Below are 24,880 nucleotides of genomic sequence, written 5' to 3' on the forward strand. Positions count from 1 at the left end.
CCGGACAAGCTCAAGGTACAAGAGAGCGCTCAGTGAATACCACTGGATGTTCCAGTTGCTCAGCTCGCTTCAAAATGGCGATTACGTTTTGGAGAACTCTCCTCCACAAGTACTGTTTGAGGACCTCGGGGTCTGCGGTTCTCCCTAACCGCCCTATCACGCTCTTCTCCAAACGGAGACCACTATTCAGGAACACCGTCACCAACTATCGTTACGGGATCTGTTGAGCGCTTACTCTGTGTCACCCACTGTCCGTCTCCCCCGATAAGACCGTAAGCCGGTCAAAGGGCAGGGACTGTGTCTATCTGTTACCGATTTGCCCATTCCAAACGCCTGGTACAGTGCTCTGCACATAGTGAGCGCTCAACAAATACTATCGAATGAATGGATGAACGGGGGTAGATAAAAGTTAATCAAGTCAGACACAGTCCCCGTCCCACATGGGGCTCCCAGTCCAAGCGGGAGGGAGAACGGGGATTGACTCTCCATTTTACAGAGGAGGCCGCTGAGGCGGGGAGAAGTGAAGTGACTCGCCCAAGGTCACACACAGCAGGCCCCCGGCGGACCCGGGATTAGAACCCGGATCTTCTCCCAGGCCCCTGCTCTTTCCACTAGGCCGCGGCCGCTCCTTCCCGTCAGCTAGACTGTAGGCTCCCTTTCAATAATAATAAGAATAACGTCGGTATTGGTTAAGCGTTTACTACGTGCAGAGCACTGTTCTAAGCGCTGGGGTAGGCACAAGGGAATCAGGTCGTCCCACGTGGGGCTCCCTGTCTTAATCCCCATTTTACAGATGAGGTAACTGAGGCACAGAGAAGTGAAGTGACTTGCCCAAAGTCACACAGCTGAGTGGCAGAGCCGGGATTCGAACCCATGAACTCTGACTCCAAAGCCCGGGCTCTTTCCACTGAGCCACGCTGCTTTTTCAACTGTAAGCTCGTTGAGGGCAGGGAACACGTCTACCAACTCGGGAAAACTGTTCCCTCCCAAGCGCTTAATAGAGTGCTCTGTACACTGTGAAGCAGGCGTGGCTCAGAGGAAGGAGCCCGGGCTTGGGAGTCAGATGTCACGGGTTCGAATCCCGGCTCTGCCACTCGGCAGCTGTGTGACCGTGGGCGAGTCACTTCGCTTCTCTGGGCCTCAGTTACCTCATCGGTAAAATGGGGATGAAAACCGTGAGCCTCACGTGGGACAAGCTGATGACCCTGTATCTACCCCGGCGCTTAGAACAGTGCTCTGCACAGAGTAAGCGCTTAACAAATACCAACATTATTATTATTATTTTACACAGTAAATGCTCAACAAATACCACAGCCCGAACTAGAAGGTCAGTAATATATATACTTCTCCAAAGATTGACGTCAAGGGCACTTACTGCTCGACAACAGAGGGACCTTTCTTTCACACCCATCCTAATTAACTTCATTAAGGCCTAGCCGCTCCCCAGTGGATATGACACTCAGGGAAGCAACTAACCTTGAATTAACAACAGGAAATGGATAGATATTACACCTCCGATTACGTCAGGCCCATCAGCACAATACAGCGCTACGAGCTCTTTAAACCTATCGCCTCTGAGGATGAAAAAATCCCACGCGAGCGCTGACAAAAGTTTTCGGCCAGGCTCTTCGAAGCCGACGAAAGGTCGACTCCAAGAGCGGCTGGAAGACGCAACTGTCATTCCGGCCCGAGAGGCAGGTTGAACGTCTTTCGGAAGCAGACGAGTTGTATCGTCTCCTTCGGGGTGGTTTTTTTTTTTTTTTGTTTCCATCCGGTTTCGGGAAATGCCCTTAAAATAAAACTGCAAGTGGCACTTGCACCCACACGCGGAGAGAACCTCTCCGAAAAAGATCACCGTTTCGCAGTGGACTCCGAAGGCGGGAGTAAAACGAGGAGAAACCCATTTATAAACCCGACCGTTTCCACCGACGGCCGGGATTTCATCGTAGGCTCATAATCCCAAGTAACGGCGTGGTCTCCCCGACTCGGCTTTAAAAGTGGCATTTATTACGGGTTTAGCGTGTGCTGAACATCGGGGCAAACGCAAACCTACGTGACCAGGCGCACAGAGAGATTTCGATACGGGGCTCACAGTCTACCAGGGGAGGAAGGCCGGATGACTAGTCTTCGTTAAGGAGAAACCGAAGTCCCGAGAGGTTAGGTTTTTGGGGTTTTTTGTTTCGTGTCTGTTGAGCGCTTACTCTGCCTCAAACACTGTTTTAAACGCTGAGGTCGAGACAAGTCAATTAGGTGGGACACAGTCCCTTTCCCACATGGGGCTCACAGTCTAGGGAGGAGGGAGAACAGGTATCGAATCCCCATTTCTCAGCTGAGCAAAGTGAGGCACAGAGAAGTGGAGAGACTTGCCCAAAGCCACACAGCAAGCAGTCGGCCGAGCCGGGATTAGAACCCGGCTCCTTCGAGTCCGAGGCCCGGGCTCTTTCAACTAGACCACTCTGCTCGCTCGAGGTCACATGGCGGCCAAATGGCAGATCTGGGACTAAAACCCGGGCCCCGTAAGCACGCTGTGGGCAGGAAATGTGCCTATTTTCTCATACGGTACTCTTCCGAGTGCTCGGTACAGTGCTCTGCACACTAAGTGCTCAATAAATAGGACTGGCTGACCGACCCGGACCCATACTCCTTCTGCTAGTTAACTGACGATGGCCTGGTTAAGCGCTTACCCTGTTCCAAGCACTGTCCGAAGCACTGGCGCGGATACAAGCTAATCGGGTCGGACGCAAGCCCCGTCCCGCATGGGGCTCACACTCTAAATCCCCATTTTACAGGTGAAGTATCCGAGGCCCAGAGAAGCGAAGCGCCTCGCCCAAGCTCACACAGCAGATACGTGGCGAAGCCGGGATCAGAACCCAGGTCCTCCCGACTCCCAGGTCAGCGCTCTATCCACCGAACCGCGCCGCTTCGTAACGGCTGCCGGGCCCCTCAAGGAGGGAAGGCTCCCTTGACCCTTGCGGGCGGGAAAAGGAAGGGGCCAGAGCGGCTAGTAGAAGGGCAATGTGGCCACTGACCTCCCCTTTGCCGAGCCAACATCTCCCCCACGGGCCTCACCTTCTGAAACGGCCAAAAGAAGGGACCGCCACGGCTTTCGTATCTTTATTCTCCGCGGCGCCTTCTCGGAGGGAAAGTTCAAGACGCTGACTAATTGTCCCTTGATTTTTCTATTAATCTGCTGTAAAATATACCTGACGGATGTGGGATTTAACAGGCGCAGAAAAGACACTCCGTGATTCTTCCATTAAGTAATGCCATAAATCCCCCGGCCGACGCTAAGGACACCTCCCAGTCATCTCGCCACAGTCTCTTCATCTTCGCCTTTCAGGTCATTCCGTTCTATTTTGGGAAATTTACATTTTAATTAAACTTTGGTCAAGTGGCGAGATAACGAGCTAACTGCCAGGTACGGAAAATAGCTATTTAAGATGAGACGGATATACGGTCTGGATTCCGGAGCAACCGGACTGGGCCTTTTGGTGCCGAAGCTTAACGTCCCTCCCACCCGGGAAAGATGAGGGACAGGTTTTCAAATTACGCCGCCGGGGTGGTCTTGAATCAACTCCGAATCTGACCGCACGTTTACGGGGAAGACGGCTATCCGTGATCGGTCACGGAAATGATTTCAAATTTCAATTTCTCAATCGTTAATCTAAGACAACAGCGCGGATCGGCCCAAGAGTCCGTCCTTGCCCAGTTGGGGCGACCGAAACGGGGAGGGCAGAATTCCCGTTATTTCGGGGGAGCGGAGGAGGAATGCGGGAAAGACCCAGATTCCAGCCCCACATCAGCCACGAGGCCGCTTAACCACTATGACCTCATTAATAATAATGAGAACGAAATACTGCTCTCCTTCTTAAACTGGATCTGTACACTGCGTAACCACCCATCAATCAGTTGTACGTATCGAGTGCTTACCGTGGTGCAGGGCACTGTACTAAGCGCTTGGGAGACTACAACAGAACAGAGTTGGTAGACGGGTTCCCTGCCCACAACGAGTAATGATACCGTTGGTATTTGTTAAGCGCTTACTGTGTGCCGGGCACTGTTCTAAGCGCCGGGGTAGACAGGGTAATCCGGTTGTCCCACTTGAGGCTCACGGCTTGAATCCCCATTTTACAGATGAGGTAACTGAGAAGTGAAGTGACTTGCCCACGGTCACACAGCTGCCACTGGACAGAGCCGGGATTCGAACCCGTGACCTCCGACTCCCAAGCCCGTGCTCTTTGCACTGAGCCACGCTGCTTCCGGAGTGTTTGGCAAAACGCTCGGCACTTAGTAAGCGCTTAAGATGAGTAAGTAACTCTCCCCGCTCCTTCCCTCTCCCTTTCCTCATTCATTCAACGGTATCTGTTGAGCGCTCCCTGGGGGCAGAGCGCTGTACGAAGCGCCTGGGAGGGAACAACGTAAAAGAGTTGGTAGGCACGTTCCCAAAAATGATCTTAGGCGATTGGGTGTGTTCTCGGAGTGTTTCCATTCAGTCAATCGTATTTATTGAGCGCTTACTGCGTGCAGATCACTGTACCGAGTGCCTGGGAGAGTTCGATACCACAACAGACGGACAGATTCCCTGTCCACAACGAGCTAACGTTCTCGAGGGGAGAAAGCAATACAAATAAATAAATCTCAGATAAGGACAGAAGCGCTCGACCAACCTCCCAGGCTCCTGGACTCGTACCGAGAGGGAGGAGAAACTCCAACCGAACTTGGCCTTCCCAACGGGGTCTGGGCACGCAAGCCTATGAGAAGCGCGGCCTCGTGGATAGAGCACGGGCCTGGGAGGCCGAAGGACCCGGGTTCTAATCCCGCCTCTGCCGAATGCTTTGCTCTGTGACCTTGGGGGAATCACTTCACTTCTCTGTACCTCAGTTCCCTCATCTGCGAAATGGGAATTACGGATGTGACCCCCGTGTGGGTCAGGGACTGCGTCCAAGCCGATTTAGTCCAGTGCTTAGTAGTGCCTGGCACATAGTAAGTGCTTAATAAGTACAATTATTATTACGCACAAGCCCCCCCCCCCACAAAAATGACTACCCAAATGCCTCATTTTCAAATAATTTCACCACTGAAACGGGCATCTGAATGATAAAACCTTTAAAACACGTTGGGGAAAAAGGAAATGGTAAAATAATAAAATCTGGCCACTGAGAAAAGTGCATTTATCCACTAGGATAAATTCCTCTAATCAGCAAGAATTTAAATCCCCGAGGTTTTCTGGTGGTTTGCCATTTGTTCTTGGCCTTTTCTTTTAAAAATCTCACTCATCTGGAAATAGTCGACGATTAAGACAGATAACAGTGATCGGAGGAAGAGTACAGATTACCTCCACAGATAAAAACTGATGATCAACTTTGCTTCCAAGGACATGAGGATCATTATATGAGACAGGCAAAGTCAGTAACGTAAGATGCTAATGTACATTTAAAAACTGCACCTAACTTGGGCTGCCTGCAATAATCTGTCTTCTAGAGCCCCATTTAATAATAATAATTACTATTATTATTATTATTATTATTATGGCACTTGTTAAGCACTAAGTGCCAAGCACTGTCAGGTCCCTGTCCCACAGTCCTATTCTCCATTTTACAGATAAGGTAACGGAGGCCCAGGGAAGTGAAATGACTTGCCCAAGGCCTCACAGTAGACATGAGGCAGGATTTGAACCCAGGTGCTTCCGACTCCCAAGCCCGTGCTCTATCCACTAATCAAGCTGCTTCTGGTCACGCAAAGTCAGCTTTTAGTTTACATTTCTTCGAGCCGATGAACCCTTGTGAATTCGAGATAGATTTTTTTTTTTTCTCAGAATAAAACAAAGGATCCGGGGGGTTCCTCAAGCTTAGCAAACCTGAGGAGTATCAACGAACCCACAGTATTTATTGAGCACTGACTGAGTGTAAAACACTGTACTAAGTGCTTGGGAGAGTACGAGAAAAAAAACAGAGTCAGAGAGTACACATTTCTCGATCTCCAGAGCATAGAACCCGGTTAATCTTATTATTAATAATAATTATGGTATTTGTTAAGTGCTTACTATCTGCCAAGCACTGTTCTAAGCGCTAGGGTTGATACAAGGCAATCAGGTTGGACACAATCCTTGTCCCACACGGGGCTCACGGCCTCAATCCTCATTTTACAGATGAGGTACCTGAGGCACAGAGAAGTTACGTGACTTGCCCAAGGCCACACAGCACAACGGTGGCGGAGCCGGGATTAGAACCCACCACTTCCGACTCCCAAGCCCGTGCTCTCGCCGCTAGGCCACGCCGCTTTTCTCAAGCTGTTCATTCGCTTCGGCTTCTTCATTCGCGCTGTTGCTTTGAGGAAGGAGGAAAGAAATAGAGGGCAGGCAAAAAGGCAGGCAAAAAACCGTCGGTCTGCTTTTTTTTGAAAGATGGAACGCAGATTCTTCGGTTTCCAGTGTCAGCTTCAAGACTTGATGTGGAAGATTATTTCCCATTTTGTTCCAAATGTCGGAGCTATGTTTTCCTTGATCTGATTAGTTCTTACCGAACCAACGGGCTTCTGTAACGAGGAGACACATGGTGGGTGTTCTTTCTTCCCCCCCTTAAGTGAGTTCCACTGGATGAAATCATATTTCTGAAGGTTTGATAGAGTAGTCCCACCCTAATCCGTCTGTTCCATCAAAAATCATCAGAATCGTCCATTATCATTTGCAACAAACAAATTTCAGTGGCCTAACAAACTGCATCATTTAAGTCCAGATCGTTTCGCGAGGAGAGAAAAGCCAAGTTAATTGAAATAGTTATTCACCTAAAAAAAGTCATCGGGTCTCAGCAAGCAGGTCTTAGTTTTCAGCGTCGGGTGCCCGAACCGGGGCACGGCGACCCCTGCATTCAATCAATCAATCAGTCAGTGGTGCCGGGTGCGGAGCACTGTGCTAAGTGCTTGGGAGAGCACCTGGTAGACCCGCTCCCTGCCCGCCAGAAGCTCTGCACTGCTACCTGTGAGCTGTGGAAGAGGGCCGCTTGTACTGTCCTAAGCGCTTAGTACAGCGGTCTCCATACAGTAAGGGCCGAATGGTACTTATCGAGTGCTCACTGTGTGCGGAGCACTGAACTAAGCGCTTGGGTGAGTACAACACAGCAGTATAACGGAGCCGGGAGGCACCTTCCCTGCCCACGGCGAGGTTACGTTCGCTCTCAATCACCTCGCCTAGCGGTGAAAGCAGAGGCCTGGGAGTCGGAAGGACCCGGGTTCTAACCCCGGCTCTGCCGCTCGCCTGCTGCGTGGCCTCGGGCGAGTGACTTCGCTTCTCTGGGCCTCAGACATCTCATCTGTAAAATGGGGATTAAGACCGTGAGCCCCATGTGGGACGGGGACCGTGTCCAACCAGAACACCCTGTACCTACCCCAGTGCTTAGTGAAGTGCCTGGCACATAGTTGGCGCTTAACAAATACCGTTAAAAAAAAATGGTTCGGCCAGTGGGCTATTGGATCCCAACATTTTAAGGGTCACAGAACATTAAAACCAGCCCTTCTCCGCAAGGGTCCATTCATCCTGGTGAGTTCTTCGGGTTTTAGGCCACAAGCATTCTCAGAGAGCCAGAAGGGGAGATGCCAGTAAGTCCTTGAAAGATTTACAGAAGTCCCCCGGGAACCCGTCTCGGCCCGGGGCACATTTCCCGACTGAAAAGTCTTTATGGGGAAAGGGACCTTCTGCTGTTTAATTGCTGAATGCAAATCATCTTTCTCTTGAGGGAAGAGACGTGGCATTTTACAAGCATATGGTTTAGTAATTTCTCTCTACTCACAACCCATGTGGCGGGTGTCGTCTCAAATGCTATTTCTTACGTTAATTTCACTGGGAAAGATGAGTGATGCCCTGTCTACATCTTCTAGAGGGAAAAATCCCTATGCGAATGTGATATCGAGAGAGGGAGAGAGACGCGCGCACACAAATTCTACCTTCCCCAGAGGAAGAATGCCTTCTTTGGCCTTGATCACGTCCGGAGTAAATAACTACACGGAGAACACAATCTACTCCCGTCATCTACAAGTCGGAACAAGCAGGTGCGGATCGACCACGCCGGCTAACGTTGTCACCTTGGTTTCGCTAGCCTGCCCGTCCGATTACAGAGTGGGTCGTAGGAGTTATATTGCTTTTCGCTTGCGGTCGACTTCTTCGGTACGGGACGGCTCGGTGGGCAGAGAATTCCGCCTCCCGGGCCCCAGTTCCTTCTGGCGGCAAGATCCCTCGGCTGAGCACAGTATCCAACAGCCAGTGGTATTTACTGAGCGCCTACGGTGCGCGGAGCACCGTCCGCAGCGACTGCGGCCTGCCTTCCCGCCACTCGGGACCTCTGCTCCCGGCAAGCTCCCCGCCACAGGCTCTCAGTCGGTCAGTCACATTTAGTGGAGCGCTTACTGGGTGCAGGGCGCCCTACTAAGCGCATGGTAGAGAAGCAGCGTGGCTCAGTGGAAAGAGCCCGGGCTTGGGAGTCAGAGGTCCTGGGTTCTAATCCCGGCTCTGCCGCCTGTCAGCCGTGTGACCTTACTCAACTTCTCTGCGCCTCGGTTATCTCATCTGTTAAATGGGGATGAAGACCGTGAACCCCACGTGGGACAACCTCGTTTCCTTGTATCTACCCCTGCGCCTAGAACAGTGCTTGGCACAAAGTGAGCGCTTAACAAATACCAACTTTATTATTATTTTTTCAATATAACAATAAAACAGACGCATTTCCCGCCCCAAAACGATCTTACAGTCTAGAGGCCATCCTCCCGCCACGCTGCCTCCCCGGGAATGGGCATCGATTTTCCCCCGCGCCATCGAGGAGACTCCGCCCGCCTCGCCCATCCGCCACCGTCGTGGGAAAGGGAAAAACATCCGCCGCGCGGGGCCTTCTCCAAACCCCGGGAAGACCGACGGCGGCTGCGGCGGTCCCTGGGGCCACGGCCGGGCCCTGAGCCACCAACAGCCTGACATTCTTCTCCTCGAGCCACGCCATCCCCCCGATTTTGTTCTTATCGTAGGTATTACCGTTTCATTATTCCTGACGTGTCTGCCTCCGGGCCCTTCTCCCCGCTTTGACCGTGAGCCCCCGAGGGACGGGGACCGTGTCTAATTCCCGCCTGTGGATTCTCTCTACGCGCAGCGACCGCCTGAAGTACCGCTCCTTTACTAAGAAAGCTGAGGTGACTGCAGTTAACGAACAGGGCGGGGGTTTTCCACTATCTGTAGCTTTCATTTATCCCGTCCCGTCCTCGCCCTCCACCGCCGAGGACGACGGAGAATCGGCTCGACGAGCGCTTCGCCCGAAAGTCCGACTGACCTTACGTGACCCCTTCTTAACCCGGCTCGCTCTCACCTTCGGCGGTTCCTCTTTACCGCTAGCACGCCACTGGCTCCGTCGAGGGAGCCAGGCGGGCAGGGCGCACGCTCGGTGGTTGTCCTAACTGGACGGGAAGCTCTCCTGGGGCCATGGGTTCCCCTTGGCCAGTGAAGAGATGTGGCGTCCCCACAGTCAGCATGCCCTCGCCCCCTCCCACCCCACCTCGCCACTCTGCAACGAAACACACTTCTCTCGCGCGTAGAGAAGCGCAGCCCGCACGCTTCTCTCCTCTGACGCCGACCGACTCACCGTGCCTCCATCTCGTCCGTCTCGCCGCCGACCTCCCGCCCTCGCCCCGCCTCCGGCCCGGAACACCCTCCCTCCTCGTACGACTCTCCCGCCTTCAGAGCCTCGCTGACGGCACATCTCACCCGAGAGGCCTTCCCTGACTAAGCCCTCCTCTCTTCCTCTCCCACTCCCTTCGATCACCTCCCCACCCCGAGCCCCGGCCGCACGGGACTTGCGTCCCTATCTGTAATGTATTTATTTATATTAACGTCTCCCCTTCTCGACCGTAAACTCACTGTGGGCGGGGGACGCGTCTGTCGACCGCTGTCCTCTCCCGAACGTTTAGCTCGGGGCTCGGCACCCGGCGCTCGATAAATACGACCGAACGAACGACTTTACCGAGCGCTGTACGGAGAGCTCGGGAGGGCACGATACCACGGTCGCCAGGCACGTTCGCGACGGACACGCCCGCGGCGATCGAACGCTAACCCTGGGTGGGGTCTGGGCCTCCCGGACTGCGTCGGCAATTACAGCGTGACACGTCTCCATATTTTGCGCCCGGGATCGCTCGGAACCGGGAGCGCGCGCGGGTGTCCGTCCGAGAGGATGGGTGTGTTTGGCTTCGGGTGTTGGTGGATGTACCGGTTGGGTGAATTCTACTTCCTGTCTCACGTCTCCCGGTTCCAACCTTGCCCATCCGGCCTCTGTCTCCCCACACCTCAAACTCGCCTCTCCACGTGATAAAAAGCGACGGTAGATTTCGGGAAAAAAATCTCATCGGAACGCTATCCCCCGTGGGTCTCGGGGAAGAGTACGCAACGGCCCGATGGCGGACCAATGATCATACATTCCATAGTGAAAAGGAAGAGATTAGACAAATCTCTATGAAAATTTCCCTCGCTCCTGAAGTGGTCAAAAACAAACTCCGAAATCGAGGGTGTTGTTTTTTTATTTAAGTCGGCGCTCTGGCTTTACGTTTCCCAATTTTCGTGAGACACGGCCGATATAAGGACTCGGATAAACTGCCACAGAGTACGCACGACGCAACATCTTTAGAGCGTCCGTCGCACGAAATCCAATCCCTACGTCTCAAGTCTGTATTGCGCGAGTTCGCGATAGCTCTGCGATGACCAAATTAAATTGTTTCAACTGATGAATCTGCGATTTTCGCGGGAGTTCACGCTGTTTAAAAAAAAAAAATAAAAAAAAAAGCCCTTATTAGGAAAATTACCATGATTCAGCCGAGGCCAAGGAAACTGCAGAACTAGCAGTTACCGATGGAGAACTCAAATGGTTCCTCCGGTGTTTAGAAGAGCGCTTGGCACATAGGAAGCGCTTAGCAAATGCCATCATTATTAATAATGCCCCCAATAGTCAGCATAATAACCATTTCGACCTATCTTGGCATGACAGGCACGCATCTCCTTCCAAGATCTTAACCCTGCTATACCCTTCCTATATTTTCCAATTCCATATCACTGTGATGGTAGGGAAAGGACGGTGAAAAAAAAAATAAGCAAAGGGGCAGGGTGCTGAGAGAATCGACCGATTCTCCCCGTCACTCCCTGGGAGTCGGTCATCCTTCGGCCCCCCCCGCCCCCCGGCCCCTCGGCATCGTAACTGACGACTTCTCAACTCTGACCCGCACGCCGAACCCTTCCCCTCCCGTCCGACAGCACTTGCGACTTTACCTTTCATTCACTCATTCATTCAACCGTGTTTATCGAGCACTCGCCGTGTGCAGAGCACTGTACTAAGCGCTTGGAAAGTAGAAACCTTACAGGCGCCTGCGCTGGAACGTGGGACGCAAATTAGACAAAGTCACTGCGTTTAAAAACTCCCGTCGGTTCGGCCTCTGAGACGTCACTGAAGTCGGGCCCCTCCTCTTCATTCATTCAAGCTTATTTATTCTGCGCTTACTGTGTGTTGAGCACTGTACTAAGCGCTTGGAAAGTACAATTCGGCAACAGAGAGAGACAATCTCTATTCATTCAATAGTATTTATTTATTGATAGATAAATCCCTACCCAACGACGGGCTCACAGTCTAGAAATTCTTCATCCAAACCTCTGCCTCGCTTTGATCGCTGCATCGGCCTCCTTGCCGGGCTCCCTGCCTCCTGTCTCTCCATTCATTCGTACCGACCGAGCGCCTACGGTGCGCAAAGCGCTGTACCCCACTCCACATTATACTTGCAGCATGGCTCAGTGGCAAGAGCCCGGGCTTCGGAGTCAGAGGTCATGGGTTCGAATCCCGGCTCTGCCCCTTGGCAGCTGTGTGACTGTGGGCGAGTCACTTGACTTCTCTGTGCCTCAGCCACCTCATCTGTAAAATGGGGATTAGGACTGTGAGCCCCACGCGGGACAACCCGATTCCCCCGTCTACCCCAGCGCTTAGAACGGTGCTCTGCACGTAGTAAGCGCTCGACAAATGCCAACATCATCATTACCGTCATCGGCTCTGCCGCCCAGATCCTTCTTCTCCAAAACCGCTCGGTCCCCGTTCTCCCACTCCTCGAGAACCCCCGAGGGTTGCCCACCATTCTCCGTACCCGACGGAGGTCTCGCGCCGTCGGCTTTAAAAGTACTCCATCACCTCGCCCCGTCCCAACTCACCTCGCCGCTCTCCCACTGCCCCCCGGCCCCCCACATTCACGCCGCTGACCCCGATCCACTCGCTCTTCCTCCATCTCATTTATCTCGCCGCCAAACCTCGCCCTTCCTCTGGCCCGGAACGCCCTCCCTCTTCACATCCGACAGACAGTGACTCTCCCCACCTTCAAAGCCTTATTAGAAGCCCATCTCCTCCGAGAGGCCCTCCCCGACTAAGTCCTCCTTTCCTCTTCTCCCACTCCCTTCTGCCTCACCCTCGCCCTGGGATCTCCTCCCTGTATTCACCACCTCCTCCCCAGCCCCACGGCTCTTACGTACTGATCCGTAAATTTATTTCTTTCTATTACCGTCTCCTCCTCTAGACCGCAAACTCGTTGCGAGCGGGGAACGTGCTTATCAATTCTGTTTCACTGCCCTCGCCCAAGCGCTTGGTACGGTGTTCTGCACTCAGTGAGCGCTCAAATATCACCGACCGACTGACCTCAAAATAAATCGCAGCTGGATAGGTACGGAAGTGCTCTGGGGTTGGGGGAGGTGTGACTGTCGTAGCGTTGAAAGGGAACAAAACCCAACCGCGTAGGCCACGCGGAAGGGAGGGCGAATAGGGGAGGGGAGGGTTCACTGGATATCTTCCGAGCGTGAAGCGCTGTGCTAAACACTTGGAAGAGCACAACGGAACAAGACACGTCCAGCCCCGGCCCTCGCAGAGCTTACAATATAACAGAGGAGAGAAACCTATAAAGGTTAGGACAGAGGTTCACGCTGGGTTTGAAAACTCCACAGCGCCGAGCACAACGTTCCTCACACGAGAGGCACACGATAGATAATGACTGACGATCGATCGCCGGCCCCACACAGTAGACATTAATGACTGATAATCAATCAGTGGTCCCTTCCGTGCACCGCACTAAGCGTACGGGAGAGTACAGTACGACGGAGTTGGCAGACACGCTCCCTGCCCGCCGTGAGCTGGAAGTCTAGAGGGGGAAATCAAATTTACAGATTCATTTTCTGCCGCTCAGACGACAAAAATACAACCTCCGCTTACTCATCCACCGCTTCCTCTTCGGACGCCCTACTGCCAGCTCCGTACTTCCTTCTAATGGTTCTCTCCCTCGCTGACTTACAGACCCACCCCCACGACCCCTTTCCCGAGTCCTCGCCCACCCTGGAACTCCCTCCCCCTCCGTCGACGCCAGACCACCACTCCCTGCCCCTTCGAAGCATCGTTACGGTCACAACTCCTCCGAGAGGCCTTCCCCGATTAATCCCTTCTTTCTCCCCGGCTCCCTCTCCCTCCCGCCTCGCCCTTGCACGTACATCTGCGACCTTTGGATAGCTGGTATTCGCCCCACCCCTAACTACGGCACTCGGGTACATTCCTTTCAATTACACGTCATGAATTACTTATTCGTATAAAGAAATGCGCGCAGAGCACTGTACTGAGCGCGTGGGAGAGGACGATCTAACACAGTCGGTACACACGTTCCCTGCCCATAACAGGCTTATAGTCCAGAGGGGGAGAAACAAGCTTTAATATAAATAAGTCAATTACAGATATGTTCCTGAACACCGAGGGGCTGAGGGAGGAGTCGACAGAGAGGAACAAATAATGCTTACAATAATAATAATAATGGTATTCGTTAAGCACTGACTATGTGCCAAGCACTGTACTGAGCACTGGGACGGATCCAAGCAAATCAGGTCGGACAGACTCCCTGTCCTACATGGGGCTTATCCAGTCTTAATCCCCATTTTACAGATGAGGGAACTAAGGCCCAGTAAAGTGACTGGCCCAAGGTCATCCGGCAGACAGGCGGCAGAGCCGGGATTGGAACCCAGGTCCTTCCGTCTCCCGGGCCGATGCTCTATCCTCTAGGCCACTCTGCTTTTCTAGTGCAAGGGTGATGCAGAAGGGAGTGGGAGAAGAGGAAATGGGGGCTTAGTCAGGGAAGGCCTCTTGGGGGAGATGATAATAATAATGATGATGTTGGTATTGGTTAAGCGCTTACTACGTGCAGAGCACTGTTCTAAGCGCTGGGGTAGTTACCGGGTAATCCGGTTGTCCCACGTGAGGCTCACAGATGTGATCCCCGTCCTCTCGCCCCCTTGCCCTGACCCCGAGGAGAGGTCTCAATCAGCTTCTTGCGGACCAGGAGGCGTGGAGCAGGTCTCCACGGAGAGCACCGCCGGCTCCTCTGGCTTGGGAGCGAGGGGCTCGCCTTTCCTCCGGGAGGCTGCCGAAAGGAGGAGACAGACACCAAAATAAGTCACGGATATGGACGTAAACCCCTCGATCGTATTTACCGAGCGCTTTCTGCGTGCAGAGCACTGTAATGAGCGTTTGGGAGAGTACAAAAAGGACAGAGTTGGTAGACAAGTTCCTTGTCCACAGCGAGCTCACGGTCTAGAGGGGAAGGCGGACGTTCGGGTAAATAAATAACGCACGGGCTCTTCTGCCGGTACCGTAGATCCTCGATAAATTCCATTCCTGCTAAGCAAAACAGGCGACCTCAATCTCATCTCATGGTGAGGATAGAGCCCGGGGCTGGGAGTCAGAAGGACCTGGGTTCTAATCCCGGCTCCGCTCCTTGTCTGCTGTGTGACCCCGGCCGAGTCACCTCACTTCTCTGGGCCTCAGTTCCCTCATCTGGAAAATGGGCATTTAGGACTGTGAACCTCATGCGGGACAGGGACCGGGTCCAACGGGATTAGCTTCTATCTACCCCCACAGCCTGGCACATAGTAAGCGCTTAAATACCGCAATCATCATCATCATCAACAGGGTCATTTGACAGTCCTCGCCTCTGGAGTTCAAGCGGCGCAGCTCAGGGCCGCGACGCTCCACCCGAATGGCTACGGACCGGAAGAGATGTCCGGCGACGTTTTCACGAGCACAGAAAGCTATCGTCTCTCAGTGACGAGGGGAAGTGGTGCGGCCTAGTGGAAGGAGCACGGGCCCGCGAGTCAGAGGACCTGGATTCTAATCCCGACTCCGCCGCTTGCCTGCCGTGCGACCTTGGACAAGTCGCTTAAGTTCTCTGGGCCTCAGTCTCCTCCAGTGGGGGATTCGAAACCTGTCTCCCTCCTGCTCAGACCGTGAGCCCCACGCGGGACGAGGACCGTGTGTGACCTAATTTACCTATGTGTCTGACTCACAGAAAGCGCTTAAATACCATAAAAAAGATGAAGATGATGGCATTTGTTAAGCGCTTGCTATGTGTCAAGCACCGGGGTAGATAGGAGGTAATCAGGCTGTCCCACATGGGGCTGACAGCCTTAATCCCCATTTTACAGACGAGGTAACAGGCGCAGAGAGGTGAAGTGATTTGCCCAAAGTCACACGGCTGCTAAGTGGCGGAGCCGGGATTAGAACCCACGACCTCCGACTCCCAGGCCCGGGCTCTTTCCACTAAGCCATGCTGCTCCCACAGCACACACGCGCGGGTGAATCCCCGCAGCTTCGTGAAGGACACCTATATTCAACGTATAAGGAAGAAAATTACCGAGAGCCTGAAGGCGAGAAATACTCTGCGGAATCTCAGATTCTTGTACGCGCGCTCCCAAACCCAAAAGTCCAACAGACTTCCCTAACCCGGCAACTGGCAAAAAACCACCTGTTCAGTTGCATCGTCCAACTTTTGACTCGGTCTTTCCTCGACCGACAAGCTACGCCGGTCTACCTCTCCAGCGGTCCTAAAATCCGGCCGCCTCTACGTTCGGAGTGGTCTCGTTCCACCGCTTCCGCAAACCCCGTCGGCCCACAGAAGCCGGGCCGACGGTAGATATTCAGGCGCTCACGCAAACACAACACAGACGCCACGAGGACGGGTGACACCAGAACTCCGGGCGGGCAACGAGAAACCTGGTTTAATTTGGGACCGAAGTCCCTCTCTGGTCAGAAAATCCAAACCACGCAAGTTAAGCTTGTTTCTTTTCAACTAATAAGTAGCATTTACTCTCTTTGCATCTTTCACCGCCTCGAGGGGGGAAAAAAAGGTGTCAGAAGCACTCAGGCCTCTGACTTTTGTCCTAGATGTTCACAGGAAACTGGCTTCTACGAAATAAAAAAACCAAGCTGCTTGTTGCGAGCAGGGAACGTGGCTATCGATTTGGTTAAACTGTACTCTCCCTTCATTCGGGACTCGGCATGCGATAAGCAGGACTTGGGTTCTAATCCCCGCTCTGCCGCACGTCTGCTGTGGGACCTTGAGCAGGTCACTTCACTTCTCCGCGCCTTGGTTTCCTCATCTGAAAAATGGGGATTAAGACTTGGAGCCCCATATGGGACAGGGATTAACTGGTAAATACCCCAGTGCCTGGCACATAGTAAGCGCTTAACAAATCCCTTCTCTTGTATCTACTGCAGTGCTTAGGAGAGTGCCTGGCTCATAATAAGTGCTTACCAAATACCATTAAAAAAAAAGTAAGCAGTCAATAAATACGATGCGTTGATTCAACGGGGCTATGGTCAGGGACAAGCCCAGAGCCCCAAACACGTGACAGCACACCAAAGGACGGGCAGAGTCAAAATTCAAGTTGATTACGGGCAGTCCTCTCTAGACTCGTTGCGGGCAGAACGTGTCCGCTGTTGAACTGTACTCTTCCAGGTGTCGACCACAGTGCTTTGCACACCGTAAGCGCTCGATAGGACGAATGTACGAAGGGAACGTGTCTGCTAATTCTGTCACATCGCCCTCTCCGAGCGCCTGGGACGAATTCAATAGATACCGCTGATTGACGGCACACAGTCTGGGAAGACACAAACCCCAAGCAACAGGTCACAGGTGCCACCGATCTGGAACAATTCCACAGTCTGTGAAGACACAACCTCAAAGAGCTGACAGGTGCCACTGATTCTGACTGATCGCACAGTCCGGGGAAAACACAACTCCAAACAGGTCACAGGCGTCCCTGATTTGACACTGATCTGTGTAGACACAACCCCGATCAACAGGGCTGGGGGGAGGGGGGTCCCCCGCAGCTCCCCTTAGAACCGCGGGTGTATCTGAGACGAACGAATGAAACCCCCGTGGTTATGAGTGAATTTCCAGCTGATCATCCAACACCGACAGCCCCCCCCCCCAATCAATCATTTCTATTTGTGTCCATCTCCCCAGCTAGACTGTCCACTCGAGGCACGTGTCCGCTATCGTACTGTACCCTAAGTGATAATGTCGGTATTTGTTCAGCGCTCACTACGTGCAGAGCACTGTTCTAAGCGCTGGGGGAGATCCAGGGCCATCAGGTCGGCCCACGTGAGGCTCACGGTTAATCCCCTATTTTACAGATGAGGGAACCGAGGTCCCAGAGAAGCGAAGTGACTCGCCCACAGTCACCCAGCTGCCAAGTGGCAGAGCCGGGATTCGAACCCATGAACTCTGACGCCCAAGCCCGGGCTCCTTCCACTGAGCCAGGCTGCTTCTCCTAAGGGTTTGGGAGACCGCCCCGCACAGAGTAAGAGCTCAGTACCGTACTCTCCTAAGCGTTTAGTATGGTGATCTGCACCTAGTAAGCACTCACGAAATACCCCTGACTGCACAGTCTGTGTAGACAACACATTCCAAGCGCTTACTACAGTGCTCCGCACATAGTAAGCACTCAATAAATACTACTGAATGAGTGAATTAATTATTGGCAGGCCCCAAGGCAGGCTGGAGGCTGCAGCTGCCCCTGGAGATCGTCCTGTGAAACGTGGGCGTGTTTGAGGTTTGAGCCAGCCTGGGGGCCGCTGATTAGGAACTGATTTCCAGTCCCAAACCGAAGCCCGAGTCGCGTTATAAATCATTTACTTTGGTGTCCATCTCCCCCTCCAGACTATAAGCTCATTACGGGCAGGGAACGTGTCCTCTCCCAGGCGTTCAGTACGGTGCTCTGCGCACAGTAAGCGCTCGGTAAATACCACCGACGGACCGTACAGTCCGTAGACACCACCCCAATCAACGGGCCCCAGGTATCACTGGCTTGGGAGTCAGAAGGTCATGGCTTCTAATCCCGGCTCTGCCACTTGTCTGCTGGGACCTTGGGCGAGTCACTTCACTTCTCGGTGCCTCAGTGACCTCATCTGTAAAACGGGGATTAACCGTGAGCCTCATGCGGGACAACCTGATTCCCCTGTATCTCCCCCAGCGCTTAGAACAGCGTTCTGCACATAGTAAGCGCTTAACAAATACCAACATTATCATTCTCTGGGCCTCTGTTACCTCATCCGGAAAGTGGGGACTGAGACCCCGAGCCCCACGTGGGACAGGGACGGCGTCCAACCCGATTTGCTTGTATCCGCCCCGGTGCTTCTCACAACGCCCGGCACGTAGTAAGCACTTAACAAATACCACAGTTATTATTACTGCTTGACAGACCGCACGCAGCCTGGGTAGGCCCCGTCCCCAACCCCTCATCAACCGGTCCCGGGCCTGGTCGAGACGGTCCTGCCGACGACGGGGGTCTCTGGGCCGGCCCTGGGGATACGGATTTCCATCCAGCTGATCATCCAATGCCGAAAACCCACCTCCGGGTCAGGTTATAAATCATTTATTCATTCATTCGATAGTATTTAGTGAGCGCTTACTGTGTGCGGAGCACCGTACTGAGCGCTTGGGATGGACAATTCGGCAACGGACAGAGACGATCCCTGCCCAGTGACGGGATCGTTTACATTAATATCTGTCTCCCCCTTTAGACCGTACGCTCGTCATTCGTTCACTCGATAGTATTTACTGAGCGCTTACTATGTGCAGAGCACTGTACCAAGCGCTTGGAAAGTACAAACCGGTAACGGATAGAGACAGTCCCTGCCCTCTGACGGGTTTACGGTCTGATCGGGGGAGACGGACGGACAGACAGAACAATGGCAGTAAATAGAATCGAGGGGATGAACATCTCATTAAAGCCACAGCAGATAAATGCTATCGTTTACGGGCAGGGCACATGTCCGCTAACTCTGTTGTAGGGTCCTCTCCCAAGCGATCAGTACAGCGCTCCGCACACTGTAAGCACTCAATAAACAGCACCGAACGAGGGCACACACGCCGAGCCGACCCAGTCCCAATCGACCGGTCGCAAGTACCCCCGGTTGAAGGGGGGCACGCGATCCGCGCGGACGCCGCCTTGATCTACGGTTCCCGGGAGAGACCGTCCTTCCAACGGCGGGGGGGCCCGGGGAGGCCCGGGGGCCGCCGATTAGGAGCCCATTTTCAGCCAAAGCCCCCCTGCCAAGTCCCGTTAGGAATCGTTCGTTTCTACCGCCGTCCGTCTCCCCCGCCGGCCCGGAAGCTCGTAACGGGCCGCGCGCGTGTCCGCTAACTGCGGTTTTTTTCCTCCCCCGGGCCTTCGGGACGGTATAGTAAGCGCTCCGCAAATACCTCCGATGGGCCGACCGCGCACGGTCTGCGTAGACGCCATCCAGATGAACGGGTCCCGGGTACCACCGACGACTGACCGCACGCGGACCGGGTCGACGGGACCCGAACCAACAGGCCCCAGGTACCGGCGATCCAAGGCCCGCGGGCAGACGCAACCCAGATAAACCGGCCCCAGATCCAAGCCGGGCACGCAGCCTGGGCAGACACGACCCAGATGAACAGATCCCGGGGACCGCTGGCTGTTTTGCACAGACTATGCGCTGAACTCCCCCCAGCCAAACAGGTCCCGGGGCGAGGCCGCATCTCCCGACAAACCGTGGGCGGGTCCGAGCCTGGGGGCCGCCGATTAGGAAAGGATTTCCAGCTGATACGATAATTATGCCCTTTCCACGCCCCCCCCCAAGTCTCCCTGCCAAGTCCCGTTACAAATCACTGATTTCTAATAGCGTCCCTCTCCCTCTCTAGACGGAAGCAGCGTGGCTCAGTGGAAAGAGCCCGGGCTCGGGAGTCAGAGGTCATGAGTTCGAACCCCCGGCTCTGCCCCTTGTCAGCTGTGGGACTGTGGGCGAGTCACTTCACTTCTCTGTGCCTCAGTTCCCTCATCTGTAAAACGGGGATTAACCGCGAGCCTCACGTGGGACAACGTGATGACCCTGTATCTCCCCCAGCGCTTACAACAGTGCTCCGCACACAGTAAGCGCTTAACAAATACCGACATTATTATTATTACGGTGACATCTCCTAAGCGCTCACCACGTGCCGGCACCAGGGAACCTGTCGGCTAACCGTCGCCCGGGTTCTCATCCCGAGTCCGCCGCTCGTCCGCTGGGGGACGTTGGGCAAGTCCCTTCACTTCTCTGGGCCTCGGTTCCCTCCTCTGCAAGATGGGGACAGAGACCGTGATCCCCGGGGGGGGGGGGACGGGGACCGTTTCCACCCCTCAGATCCCCCAATGACTCCTCCTCCCCTTCAGGGCCTTACCGGAGGCCCGCCTCCTCCGAGAGGCCTTCCCAGGCTAAGCCCCGCTTTTCCTCATCTCCCACTCCCTTCTACGTCACCCTGACTTGCTCCCTTTGCTCTTCCCCCTCCTCCCCGCCCCGCAGCACTTAGGTATAGATCTGTCATTTCACTGATTTCTATCGATGTCTGTCTCCCCCCTCTAGTCTGAGCTCCATGTGGGTAGAGGTCGTCACTCTTTATTGCCACACCGTACCTCCCCGGGGAGCTCAGTACAGTGCTCGGCCCCCAGTGAGCGCTGGGTACGATCGAATGAACGAACCTGATCATCTTGCATTCACCCCAGCGCTCGGGTACGGCGCCTGGCAACGGAGTAAGCGCTTAACACGCAGCACCCGTGACCATTAGTGCGGTGTCCTCCGCGAAGCTCGTTGTGGGGACTGTCGCTCTTTATAATTATAATAACAATGCTGGTATTTGTTGGGCGCTTACTATGTGCACGGCACTGTTCTAAGCGCTGGGGGAGATGCGGGGGAATCAGGTTGACCCACATGAGGCTCACGGTTAATCCCCATTTTAATAATAATGTTGGTATCTGTTGAGCGCTTACTATGTGCCGAGCACCGTTCTAAGCGCCGGGGTAGACACGGGGGAATCGGGTTGCCCCACGTGGGGCTCACGGTCTTAATCCCCGGCACAGAGAAGCGGCTCGCCCACGGTCACGGAGCTGCCGAGGGGCAGAGCCGGGACCCGAACCCACGACCTCTGACTCCCAAGCCCGTGCCCTTTCCGCTGAGCCGCGCTGCTTCTCCACAATGAGGTAACCGAGGCCCAGAGAAGCGACTCGCCCACGGTCACCCAGCTGCCGGGCGGCAGAGCCGGCATCCGAACCCATGACCTCTGACTCCCAAGCCCGGGCTCTTACCACCGAGCCACGCCGCTTCTCTTCATCTTTAACTTAACCTTCTCTTTATCACTGGGACTTTCCCAGGCGCTCGGTACAGGGCTCTGCACCCAGTAAGCGCCCAATACGACTGAATGAACGAACCTGATCATCTCGCATTCACACGGCGCCTGGCCCGTAGTAAACGCTGAACGGATGCCACACGTTATTAGTGCAGTGTCCTGGTCGTGGGCAGGGAGTCACTCTTTACTACTGCGCCTGACCTGCCCGAGCGCTTAGTACAGTGCTCTGCACCCGAGAAGCACTCAACAGGATTAAATGAACCCGATTATCCTGCAGCCGCCCCAACGCTGGGTCCGGCACCTGGCACGCGCCTGACGCAGCACACGTGACCGTTAGCGTTATTAGCGCGGTGTCCTCTGCGAAGCTCGTTGTGGGCAGGGAGCCCCACTCTCCGTTACGGTGTCTGACTTTCCCAAGCGCTCGGTACGGCGCTCTGCACCCAGGAAGCGCTCAACAGGACCGAATGAACGGGTCTGTCTTGCATCCAGCACTCGGCACAGAGTAGGCGCTTGACGCACGGCACACGTGATTGTTCCCGTTATCAGCGCGGTGGCCTCCGCGAAACTCGGTGTGGGCAGGGACTGTCGCTCCCTGTTACTGTGTCTGACTTTCCCAAGCGCTTAGTACAGCGCTCTCTTCACTGCCGTATTGGACTCTCCCAAGCGCTTAGTACAGTGCTCTTTACTGCCGTACTGGACTCTCCCAAGCGCTTAGTACAGGGCTCTCTTCACTGCTGTATTGCACTTTCCCAAGCGCTTAGTACAGGGCTCTCTTTACTGCCGTACTGGACTCTCCCAAGCGCTTAGTACAGGGCTCTCTTCACTGCTGTATTGCACTTTCCCAAGCGCTTAGTACAGGGCTCTCTTTACTGCCGTACTGGACTCTCCCAAGCGCTTAGTACAGGGCTCTCTTCACTGCTGTATTGCACTTTCTCAAGCGCTTAGTACAGGGCTCTCTTCACTGCTGTACTGGACTCTCCCAAGCGCTTAGTACAGTGCTCTCTTTACTGCCGTACTGGACTCTCCCAAGCGCTTAGTACAGTGCTCTGCACCCAGGAAGCGCTCAACAGGACCGAATGAATGGACCTGACTGTCTTGCGTCCAGCAGCTGGCAAGGAGGCGGCGTAGCTCAATGGCAAAAGCCCAGGCTTGGGAGTCAGAGGTCACGGGTTCGAATCCCCGCTCTGCCACCTGTCAGCTGTGTGACTCTGGGCAAGTCGCTTCCCTCCTCTGGGCCTCGGTGACCTCATCTGTCAAATGGGGGTGAAGACTGTGAGCCTCACCTGGGACCACCCGATGACCCTGCATCTCCCCCAGCGCTTAGGACAGTGCTCTGCACATAAGCGCTTAACAGATACCGACATTACTATTAAGTGCATTTTTTTATGGTGTCGGTAAAGTGCTTACCTACATGCCAGGGACTGTACTAAGCCCTAGAGTCTGCGCCTCGGTGACCTCATCTGTCAAATGGGGGTGAAGACTGTGAGCCTCACCTGGGACCACCCGATGACCCCGCATCTCCCCCATAGCTTAGGACAGTGCTCTGCACAGAGTAAGCGCTTAACAGACATTATTATTAATTGCATTTTTTTATGGTATCTGTAAAGTGCTTACTACGTGCCAGGGACTGTACTAAGCCCTAGAGTCTGGGCCTCGGTGACCTCATCTGTCAAATGGGGATGAAGACTGGGAGCCTCACCTGGGACCACCCGATGACCCTGCATCTCCCCCAGCGCTTAGGACAGTGCTCTGCACAGAGTAAACGCTTAACAGATACCGACATCGTTATTAACCCCCAGCAGGCGCGCTGGTGAGGGCCGCCAAGCGCTTAGCAGAGAGTGAGAGCGCGATAGATCCCATCGACGGGTGGGCGGGGCGAGGGGCGCCCCCGCGCGGCGGTCGGGGGCGCTGCACTTCCGGCGGCGGCGGCCCCCGAGAGGCTCCCCCCGCCCCGCCCCCACCCGGCGCCCCGCATCCCTCCGCATCGGCCCCGCCTCGGCCCCCGCGGCCGCCGCCGGGCCCCGGCCGGGCTCAGCGGGCCGCCCCGGGCTCGGATGGCCCGGACTGGCCGCTCCCAGCCCCGCTTACCCCGGCCCGGGCCGCCGCCGCCCCCCTCGCCTCCTCCTCCTCCTCCTCGTCCTCCTCCTCCTCCGCGGCGTCGTCGTCGTCGTCGGGGCTCGGCCGCGCGGCCGCGCGCACGCACGCCATCGGGGCCCGGCCGCGCGCGCGCGCGCGTTCTTACGCCCTGGCGTCACTTAGCAACGGGCCGCGCGGGGCGGGCTCGAGGGCGGGGCGGACGCTCCTCCCCTCTTCCCCCGCCCCCCCCGCCTCCCCCTTCCCAGTCCCGCGCCCCCGCGCAGGCGCGGAGCGGCTCGGCTCGGGAGGAGCCGAGACCCCGCCCCTCTACGTCACCCTTCCGTCACTATGGCCCCGCCCGGATAGCAACTCACGCCTTCATTCATTCATTCATCTTTTATTCATTCATTCATCATTGATTCATTCATTGATTCATCTATTCATTCATTCATCATTCGCTTATTCATTCATCATTCATTTATTCCCCTTTCCCCTATTCATTCATTAATCTATTCATTCTTCACTCATTCAGCTATTCATCATTCATCTATTCATTCTTCATTCATTCATTCTTCATTCATTCATCGTTCACCTATTCATTCATTCATCATTCATCAATTTGTCATTTGTTTATCATTCATTATTCATTTATTCATTATTCATCTATTCGTTCATTCGTCCTTCATTTATTCATTCATTTTTCATTCATCAATTCATTCATTTATTCATCATTTATCCATCCATATTCATTCATTTGTATTTATCGAGCGCTTACTGCTACTACTAATAATGATGTTGGTATTTTTTAAGCGCTTCCTATGTGCAGAGCACTGTTCTAAGCGCTGCGGTAGATACAGGGTCATCAGGTGGTCCCATGTGAGGCTCACAGTCTTCATCCCCATTTTACAGATGAGGGAACTGAGGCACAGAGAAGTGAAAAGACTTGCCCACAGTCACACAGCTGACAAGGGGCAGAGTTTAGTACAATGCTCCGCACATAGGAAGAACTCAGTAAATCCCATTGATCGATTTTCCACCCTGGTAACCATGACCCCTCACGATTCTGCCGTCCCTGCAATCAAGCAGGTCAGCGCCGACCGTGAATCCCAGATGACTAAGGAATGACATTTTCTTATTAAAGATTTTATTTCCTATGAAATGTAATGCCTTTTGAGCTCCTGCCCTCTCTAAAGAGTTATTTCAGTCCTAAACGCTCTTTGAAATTCTCATCATCTTAAGCCGCTAATAGCACCTAATCAAAATACATTTATCACTGGAGAAATAAAACTGGTTCTTTTAGGCGGTTGATTTTCAA

General features: G+C 54.2%; 1 protein-coding gene across 3 annotated transcripts in view; it reads right to left on the reverse strand.

Annotated features, from left to right (window-relative positions):
* Positions 1-23,599, reverse strand: part of BTBD9 (BTB domain containing 9) — a 260,533-nt gene extending 236,934 nt beyond the window's left edge. The window contains exon 1 of one of the 3 annotated variants that reach the window (XM_029047292.2): positions 23,578-23,599. Coding sequence is in view for 1 of the 3 variants with exons in the window: in XM_029047291.2 (XP_028903124.1) it covers positions 3,204-3,257 (54 nt within the window). In the remaining 2 variants the exon portion in view is untranslated. Of the gene's footprint in view, positions 1-3,069; positions 3,091-3,203; positions 3,418-23,577 lie in introns of those variants that run through there. The other 2 variants (XM_029047291.2, XM_029047293.2) reach the window with 2 other exon arrangements.
* Between the last annotated feature and the right edge of the window lie 1,281 nt (positions 23,600-24,880).

This window comes from Ornithorhynchus anatinus, chromosome 19 (assembly GCF_004115215.2).
Source record: "Ornithorhynchus anatinus isolate Pmale09 chromosome 19, mOrnAna1.pri.v4, whole genome shotgun sequence".
NCBI lineage: Eukaryota > Metazoa > Chordata > Mammalia > Monotremata > Ornithorhynchidae > Ornithorhynchus > Ornithorhynchus anatinus.